A 10,000-nucleotide genomic window follows, 5' to 3' on the forward strand; every position below is an offset into this window, starting at 1 on the left:
GAAACCGCGCTTAACTAAACATGTTCAAAACATGTTAAGACCATCGGTGAAGGGTTGGTGTGAACGAGGCAATTCTCTGCTTTCTCAAATCCCATAGAGTGTTTCACATGATATCAGGGCGGCCATGTTGGAGAGTGAAACAAAGAAACAGCGGCCATGTTGGAGGAATGAAATATTCTTTTGGGAATTGAACTCCATTTTTATGAAAATTCTTCCTTTTGTTTTAGTATGCAAATATGGCGGCTGGTCACATGAGCGAAAACACTCTACAATACACCTCTTTTATCCCCAAAAATTTGCGTAATCATTGTTTGCAATTTCTCCTGTGACATGAAGATGTGCCACGAGAGATCAAAAACAATGCCTATGCAAATTATTTTGGGGGTAAAAGAGGTGTATTATGGGATTGAATATGTTCATCAAGAAGGCACTGAGTATTATGCAAACAGCGCAACAAAAGATAAAATATTTGGCGAATTGTATTGGCCACTATCAACAATACCATCATACTCTATGTTTGTCCCTCCAAATTTTGCATAAGCATTGTTTCCAGTTTCTCTTGGGAGCTACAGTGGTCCCAACAGAAAATAAAAACAAGGCTTATGCAAAATTTGGAGGAAAAACAAAAAGTGTTATGGTATTTTTTGTAGTGGCCAATTTCAATTACCACGATATTGTAGTTTTCCAACATGCTTTCAATGTTAGCGTCTCTCAGGAGCCACGAGACTTCCCTTGTGACTGCGTTGCGTTATATAACACATGACGTGCATTATCTTGTCTTCAGAGCCCGCTTTTCTTTTGGTCAGCACCAAGAACCCAGTCTCTGGCCAGTTTCCAAGGCGGAAAGTCCGCAAATCGCGGACTTCTGACTCATCTGCGCAGACTCATAAATTGGGATTAGCGGCGGTTGCAAATAGTTACAAAAACGGATTTTCACTGCAACTGCACATAAATTGGCCCTTTCTTGGTGTTGACGGAGAGAAAAGGGGGCTCAGGGGATGAGATTGCACTGAGGTTGCATTTTAGCCCTGGTGTGCAGATTACACTGACTGTCATTAACCGAAGTTTTGCGCTTTGCATTTCAATTTGAAAGCTACAATATCTCAAGTCATTAGACTATCCTGCGTGACAGGCGCAATCGAGGAAGGTGAGCAAGAGAATATGAGAGAGGGAGGTGGGTACTTTACATGTGCAGTCCCAACTAGCGGCTGCAAGCACTTTAAATTGTCTTCTTCTTTTTTCCCCTTAGTGAACAAGATGAGTCACATTTTAAGATTAGCAGACGAATACCAGGCCGACGGAGTTCACGATTTATGCGGAAAGGCCCTCAGGGATGTGCCAAAATCACAGTCTAATGCGTTGGAGATTTTCCTCCTGACAACTCAAACTGCGAGGGCTCGAGAAGATGAGAGGCTAGATCTCGTCCGATCACAATGCAAAGAGATCATTAAAAACATGGACCTTGTTACTATTAGGGGAAGTAGCGATTTTCAGAATCTCGACCGAGACGCTTGTGAAAGTCTCCTTGGGGAGAGAATCGTGCGTCTGGAAACATTCGTTTCTCAAATTTATCCACAGTTTATTGGGTTGATAGAATATTGCTTACATTTGGGGTTAGAATGTAATCTCCCCGGTTTAACTTGCTGTCCGGTTCATTTCCCTGGTGGGACACATAAAGTGAATACCGGACTCACTAGGAGGATCGGTGATTGTTCAGTTTGTAAGCAAATGATTAAGCAAATGGTGAACTCGTCACGCACATCTCGGAAGCCTAAGGTCACAATCCGCTCGGGTTTTGGAGGCATGCGAGACGAAAGCACCCCAGATGCATCCCAGGAGCACGTCTATGGGGGAGACCATCGCTTTGACGGGGAAGTGATTTCCATTGTAAATGATTTTACACAAATAAGGAGTTACGAGCATTTAAAAGGGACAAAAGCCCCTGGGTTTGGGGGAAACATTCGATTTCAAGTTCCAAAAAAAAAAGCACCTTCAGGCTTTACTTTCGAATTTGCCTCTTCAACTGGACCATCTTATTTTAATCCCCGTTAAAAATTACGCTCATTCGTGGTAAAAATGGTGCATTCACCTAGCAAAGATCGATGAAGATAATCGTGCTCGCTTCGCTTTATGTTTTTTTTACTTTGTAAATTCAATATCATCAAGTTTGTTTTTGCCTTCTTGGAGTTTTAAAGTTGAAATAAAATGAAAGCAAGAATGCACCGCGGGAATTGGAACAAATCGGCAATGAATGAAAGAAGGTTCGTGATTGGTGTATTTGATTCCTTTTCACGCGAAAAGGCAGACCTAAATCCATAATGATTATTCCTCAGTTTAGAAGGAATTCGAAATTCCGTTTTTAAAGCTATATTCTCTTTTCAATAATGACAATATATTGATTCATCTATCACTATTGTTATTAGATGATGCTGAGCTTACAGTAGATCACTGTATAATAATAACGGTTACATAAAGTATCTGTAAGGTTTTATTTTATGTAATTTGTGAACTGTGTACTTGACTATATATATCAGCAGTGTAGAGTCAATAGCTACTCTGATCATTGGGCACAGTTTTTAAGGTGTTCGTTGCTTGCATGATCTTTTATTATAAATGCTAAATCGTCAAGAAGTAAAATTAAAAATTGTGAAAGGATTCAATAAATTTGGAAGTTAAAATTGCTGTGCTCGATCAAACTATTCAGGCTACTCGCTTGATCTGTGCAAACGTCGCTTACCTGATCTTAGTGCTTCTAACCTACAATCTGCAAATAACTTTTTCTTGGACACAATTTTGATATTTCCCTAGGTGTATGTCCCCGAACCCAAATAACAGAAGTCGAAGTCTTACATGGATTCTACAAAGCTCTGTACATGTACATAGCTTTGTTGAGTCCGCCACATCGACCGTTTAAGCGAAGCATACCATTCTATAATCTCGAATTAAGCATGACAATTTATTGTTGAGCATAGAAAAGAAGAGCATTTATAATTCTGGACAGTGGTGTACAGTATTTTCAAATGTATTTCGATTTTCATGCAGCATTTACGTCAAGTCCAGGTTTAACAGACCCAAATTCGACGCAACATCATGCAACATTGTTATGTGCAGCATGTTGAGTCTGTTTGACCACCCTGTTGCGTCATGTTGTGACATGTGATTGGCGTGGATGTTGCGCCAAGTTTGAAATGGATCACACTTTACATGCAACATCTCGCAGCATTGCGTCTGTTTGACTACTCTCATCTCGTTTCCAGAGTCTCTCTCTGCGAACGCTTGTGTTTGCGAAAGACTCTGGGAAGATCCGTTGAAGAGCGAATTCTGATTGGTTTTTATGAAAACAATACAAATGACCGGAAGTCATTCAGAACCAAACAAAATGGTGGAGAGTCTGCCCCGAAAAGTAGTGCCTGTGTGCAGGTGTTGCAATTGTAATATTGTTGAGGCGAAGCATCCGATATATATCTATATGGAAAGAATGCCTGAAATGACTCACTTTTGAATTTTCTCGAGAAACTCACGGGTTATAAGTGTGACGTGACCGATGAATTGCCTACCAAAATTTGTAGATTATGTTACGACAAGATAATAAAATTCAAGAAATTTATAGAAGTTTTGAGAAATCTACCGTTAATCAACAATCGGTTTTACGTTTCAAGCGTCGCAAAAGTGAAGCAGATAGTCCTTCAGGAAAATCACCAGCCACGCGTTATCAGAGAGAGAAGAAGGCTGCTGATAATTCCCCTTCCAGTTCCGAGCAAATGGTTCCGACTTCACGATCGAGGGTTCAGCTATTTAGACCAATACTGCCCTCAACGGAAGGTTATACTTCTACGCAGGATGAGATGATCAAAAAACACATTTTGCCACGGGAATATTCCCCCAACCACCGAAGAAGCAATTTGCTAAAGTTGTGGAGCTTTTGTGTAACTGTAGTCTCAATAAACCAGAAGTACGTAGTGTAGAATGTGAAAAACACTGATTTAGCAATGAAATTAAGACACGTACTGCTTTACCCTTTTTGTACCAGAAAATTGGTCATCTATACATAACAGCGCAAATGACATTATTGGAAGTAAATCACCTTACCATGTAAGATCACTATATAAATAGCAATATTCATTGTTTGTAAACACTTGATATTTAAATTTGCCAACCACAGAACAAAAGAACCTTTGTTTCGACAGCCAATTGATCTCTGGTTGGCACATTAATGACATTAGGTAACGGTGAGTAGGGCTATTATTCACAAAATATTAAACGTCAAGAAGTATTTTTGGAAAGCTTCCATTTTCGTAAAGCCATGAACAACATTGCCTTCCAACATTGCCTTCCAAAAAAGCACACGTTCTACTAAGGCACTGTTCATAAGATATCATGTGAGTCATTGTGCACTTGTGTTTGGAATAAATCCCCGCAGGAAATATTATTCCACTAAGCTTTGCAGCCTTATTGCTGGTGCATTTGCTTTCATGTACTATTAGATTGAAACGGGGATGTGAAGAGAGGAGAGTGAGACTGAGAAATTCATTAGAAGAGTAATTTATTATAGCAAAAATTATTACTTACTGCATTTATTGACTCTTTTTGTTCTTGGTTTCAGGGGGCTAACTCATGGCTGATCTCAAGCGTTGTGTTTACTTCAAGTTCACGTTGAGTTGGTTTTAAATTGCAATAATGATGACGATAATAATAACAATTATCGTTCGTTTCCCGACCGCTGGTCAAGGGAACGACGACTCTGGGAACGAGAGTGCCAGTGTCGTCAGCAAAACAACAACGTGAAATGGCCAAATGTTAGGTTTTAACAAGAACGTCATCTGGGGCGCTTTCCTTTTATACGGAAAACCCGATTTATCCGGTGGTAAATCAAATGGTAGACTGCCAGCAGTCCTTTCATAAATCAGTCGCGCGGGCCACTTTTCTGAGGCAGTCGTGTTTTGTCACGCAAACAAATAAAATGACCTAAGAGAGGCTTCTCTCCTCTTCCCAAGTCCCAACCCCCCGGTCATTTTATTTGTTTGCGTGACAAAACATGACTACCTCAGAAAAGCTGCCCTTCAGAGGTATTCTGAAAATCAAATCCTGTTCAATTTGCTTTGTCCCACTAGTACCATGCTCCTTGAAAAAGAACCCCATGGGCCTTGGTTATTCCAAAATGGCCGCCATTTAAATATTCTTTTGTTTTTATTCAAATTAGCTCTTGATGCCTCGTTTTTAAGCTTAAAATTCAAAAGGATATTTTATCTTGAACGAGGCAACAAGCAACCTCGTTCCCAGGGTCTCTCTTCTCTGCCTCCATTGGAGGCAGAGAAGAGAGACCCTGGGAACGAGGTTGGGCAACAAGGGCCAATTTGTATCCGCATAAATCAGCGGCCATTTTGGAATAAGGTGTATGCCCGTTATTCTAAATGATTAGAATCCAGTCTCTTGAGAAAAAAGAAAAGAAAGACTCGAATAAACCGGCGGGAACACACTCGTCCCGTTCCATATTTTGATTGAGGAAATTTGTTCTGTTCCGGCTTTAAGCAGAAAATTCTCCTAGGTTTTTTCATGCAAAAGGAAAGCGCCCCAGCACTTGAAGACACATTTTCATTTTCTCCAGTCTTCCTCGGGAAGCCCACTGAACTAATCATTACCTAAAGTAAAACCGCCTGATGCACACTGTACCACTTGAAAGTCGGTTGGTTAGAGAAGCTCTTTAAATACAGGGGAAAAGGGGGTGCTCTCCTCCCCCCCTCCCCCCCGCCTAAATCCGCACCTGTTCTCCCCTAAATAGACCCTTGAAACGCGGTTTTTGACGCCAAAGGTGGCTAAATTTACAGTAAATGTATGCGATTTTGGCCGTCTTTGAACCGCTGTAACGCCGCCAAAAAGAGACGGATCCTTCCCTTTATAGCGGCGCTACTGTGGAAGGGTCTATTACTAGGCGCCTTTTCGGCCAGTTCCGGCCTTTCAGCGGGGATCACCCATCAAGAAGAGTTTTTTTGAGAACCCTCCTCAAACGTGAAATAGCTTCGCTCATAGTTGCACAAAACCCGACCTAAGCCACCACAAGTCGGCGAAAGCAACTTATATTAGGGAGCTTTAGGAAAGACTACGGCAACGCCAACGAAAACGCCACAAATGTGCATATCTAGTGGCCAAAAACAATAGCTTTGCACACTCTGCACGTGCGTTTTTCATTTTTGTCCATTTCTTTGCCGTCGTCAGCAAAACTACAACGTGAAATAGTAAAATTTGAGGTTTTATGGAGGACGTCAAAACTTGGAGATAAATTTTCACTTTCATTTTCTCCCCTAAATTAAGCGCCGCTTAATAACGTTTTCATTTCTAAGAAACTGTCATACCTTTGTCATATTAAAAAGCGTGGAATAGTCGTGAAGTGATTACAAAAATGGGGATTTATGTTTTGATATGACATTCTCGTTGCAGTTCCCGTCGTCGTTGCTATTAAAATACATCTTATTCGATGGTTTAACATATAATACGCGCGGATATTTTGCGAGTTGCGTAGTATTTTTCCGAGCCCTGTAGGGGGCGAGGAAAAATACCAACAAAAAAAAATTGAAGGTAAACCATCAGCTATTTATAAACTCGATTCGTTGTCTAGTAGGTCTTCATTTTCTAGGGGGTCTTTGTTTTCTCATGGAAAACCCTATCACGAAGCCCGGACACAAGTCACTTTTAACTCCAAAAGGACAAGTACTCACTGTGACTCTTTTAAAACATGTGGCGGCGAAAAACAGACACTTACAACGATTCTCATGACAATTTTCGGAAAATAGAATAGGTTTCGTTAAAGTTCTACATTTGAATGAAGGGGTAGTTTCTAAAGAAACTGTGATGCTGCGTCGGTGGGGAAGTAGTATACAAAAATTTGCTAACGCTCGAAACGTCAGCTTTTAGAATCTCTGTACGGTGGCCAATCTACATTATCAACTCCGTTGATAAAACCAAATTTTTGTATAAGTTCTACATTTGCCCTATTCAGTATTTTGATTTAGTTTAATGTTTTATATTGTTCATGGATTTTATTTTATTTAACTCGTCTCACTCCAATCTGTGGTTTTCTTCACACGGCCCCAGAAGATTCACGCTTTATTGTATTTATTGTCTTCGAGTCTTTAAAAGCTTTTACCCACTGTGCCTCTGTATTTCGAAATTCTCATAATGTTGAAGGTGATATGTCACGCAAAATGATGTAATTTCATGACAATCAAAATTCCCAAAAGTAAAATAAGCTGTTAAACAAGGCCCCACAACATAAAAGAAATACAGTAGTAGCAAAGAAAAGTACGGATGGACACAAAGTGGACAAGATTGAAACGGATTGCATTTGGGTAATCTTGAAAAAGTCGGCCCGACGTTTTTCAAGTCGATGACAAATCGCCTGGATAAAGGTAGTTTTTGCCCAGAATCATCTTGTTTGTGGTGTATTTATCAGTAAAGGAATTTTCTCATTTCCATTTTCGAGTTTTAAACTCGTGATTGACTAGAGATTTTGCCTAAACACCCAACAATAGCGTGATATGCACCCCACCCCCCCCCCCCCCACCCCCAAAGAGACCAACCCCAGGCCCTTCAAGGTGTGAGCACGAGGCTTGGCTGCGAGAGCTACTTGTAATTTGTCGAGAAATAACGAAGAATGCCCGAACTTGTAGTCTCTTTGCAAGAAAAACCGAAACAAGGAAAAGGCTTGGATAACAGGACTGATGAAAGATGTAGCGTAGACATGGAAAATGGCGAGTTACCAGCAGCAATTAATGGCTTGGCGCCCACAGATGAAAAGCCTGCGAATCATTTTCAAGAGTTCGGTCCACAGTTGAAGATAATCAAAATAAACGACCAGGTTCGAGAACTTCAGACGATTTTGAGAGACAAGTAAGTTTCCTTTGCATCGTTTTTCCGTAAGAGCTACGTTTTCATTGAGAGTCTAGCGGAATAAGTTAAAATTTTAACTTCTTCGAAATATGACCTCAATATGGAGGTCTCGCGAGCTTTCTACCCACGTGGCCAATGTTCGGTCGTTCCCGGGCACAACCTATTTTTTGGGTTCTCTTCACTGCTCTGAGAGGTTTTACTCAGGGTACAGCGGCTTTCAACCAGAAAACCAACATTCGATTTGATATCATGTGATTTGATTTGATTTGATTTGATTTGATTTGCAAATTGATTTTAATTAATTTACATGTACAGCCTCCCCAATAGCCCAAGGGTGCGTTCGATTGACAGTATTCCGGAACAGGAATACATGGAATGGAAGTTAGAAATCCTTCGTTTTTACGGAGATTCACATTAAAATTATCAAGCACTTGCTAAAATGCTATTTTAAACATATCTTTATTATCCTTGTTGCTTCAACAGCACCAGACATGCATACCATTTTAAATCATTACTCCACATATTCTTATTCTGGAATATGGTCAATCAAACGCACCCTTAAATTCAGTCCTAAACAAAAGACATCATCTCGAGGCTCTGGGGAATAAAGTCATACAAATCCTTATATCTATTCCCCAGAGCCTCTAGATGATGCCTTTTGTTTAGGATTGAATTTTAATATATCTAAAGTGGTCTATTCTTTGATTGCAACAGTGACATCACGGCGGCCATGTTGGTGGAAAGAACAATAGCGAAGTAGTCTTTTGGGAATATGACCCTATTATTATGCAAAACTTAAGCTACATTTTTCTATTGTTTTGGCACCAACATGGCCATCTTATCATGTGAGTGCAATCAAAGATTACATGGTTTTCAGCCAATCTGACAATGGTGCAATGTACAAATGGTGGTGGACGGACAGAAGAAGTTATGTGAGATCTTTTGTTTCTTCCTCCAACATGGCGGCATTGATGCCACATGAAAACCACCTATTCATGGAGTTCTTTGCACCTAGCTAATAAATTAAAACTCAAGGGAATTTTATTTAAGTGCTACTATGATAAAAAAAAAATCACTTCCTTTTTGAAAGTGTGTTTAATTAACCCTTTAACACCCAAACCGGCCTACACGTAAACCGGCCAGACTTAGTATTTTACTCTGTCTAACCAGACGATTTTACTCGTCAATGGGGAACCCCGGGAGTCAATGGGTTACTTAACACCTGACTAGCAAAATTTTAAGCTAAACTGACCTGTTGGACATCAAGGGTTGGATCTAGGGAAAAGTGACGCCATCTACTCACTAGCGTAAAATTTCAATGTGTAAATGTTGCCGGTAAAATCCGTTTTCAGTTTGAATCGGTTATAACCTAGGTTAAATTGGTGATCCTAATTTTACCTAGTAGGTTGAATACGCACTCAGATCGATTGAAGAAACCTTTTTTGGAGTCTACATGTACATTAAGCCTAGAGAAAAAGTAGGGTCAGGCTAGGATTAGTTTTGGTTATTATACATGTACATAGATATTAATGGCCAATCATACAGAAGTGAATAATGGAAAGAACTGTGTTGAGTTGAGCATGTTTGTCAATGTAGTGAAGTTGTGAAGACACAGTACTACAGATCTGGAAGGTGCGAGTTCGTGTACCGGTAAATGCATAGTACAGTTCTTTGATCCGTTACTGTGTTGTTGATAAGTGTGTGAATACAGAAACTGATAAGATAATATAAAACATTAAGAAGATGTGTTGAGATGCGTTAGACAGTGCTTGGGGGAAGGTATGGTTGTTTTCCGTCCTTTTTGTGGGGTTGATAGCTGCTTTAACATTACCGGCAACATAAAATTAATACAGTTTATTATAATTATATGCAAAACTCTAGTTTAATAGTCTGAAAGCCCAAAACTCTTGTGCTGCATTAATTCATATTAATTCATTCTTAAACTAGTGAGCCTTTGATGCCATTTCTCTTTGATCCAGCTCTCTCAAGATTTTGAAGTTACCTGTAGCTATACATGTACATGTATACGTGTAGGCCATTAATTTTTGAAGTGGCTGAGGTCTCTATCGTTGGTTAAAGTTTCCAATTTTGTATCGTTATTTGTTCTAATAGCTAA

The 10,000-nt window shown here is 39.9% G+C and overlaps 2 protein-coding genes across 2 annotated transcripts in view; both read left to right on the forward strand.

The window, feature by feature from the left end:
* Window positions 1-2,932, forward strand: part of LOC137994458 (uncharacterized) — an 8,993-nt gene extending 6,061 nt beyond the window's left edge. The window contains exon 3 of the mRNA XM_068840035.1: window positions 1,250-2,932. Within this exon, the coding sequence (XP_068696136.1) occupies window positions 1,250-2,052 (803 nt within the window). The 3' untranslated portion in view covers window positions 2,053-2,932. The remainder of the gene's footprint in view (window positions 1-1,249) is intronic.
* Window positions 2,933-7,623: 4,691 nt separating this feature from the next.
* Window positions 7,624-10,000, forward strand: part of LOC137996654 (uracil phosphoribosyltransferase homolog) — a 13,019-nt gene continuing 10,642 nt past the window's right edge. Inside the window, exon 1 of the mRNA XM_068842171.1 lies at window positions 7,624-7,884. Coding sequence (XP_068698272.1) covers window positions 7,649-7,884 — 236 coding nt within the window. The 5' untranslated portion in view covers window positions 7,624-7,648. The remainder of the gene's footprint in view (window positions 7,885-10,000) is intronic.

The sequence above is a fragment of the Montipora foliosa genome, chromosome 3, assembly GCF_036669935.1.
Source record: "Montipora foliosa isolate CH-2021 chromosome 3, ASM3666993v2, whole genome shotgun sequence".
NCBI lineage: Eukaryota > Metazoa > Cnidaria > Anthozoa > Scleractinia > Acroporidae > Montipora > Montipora foliosa.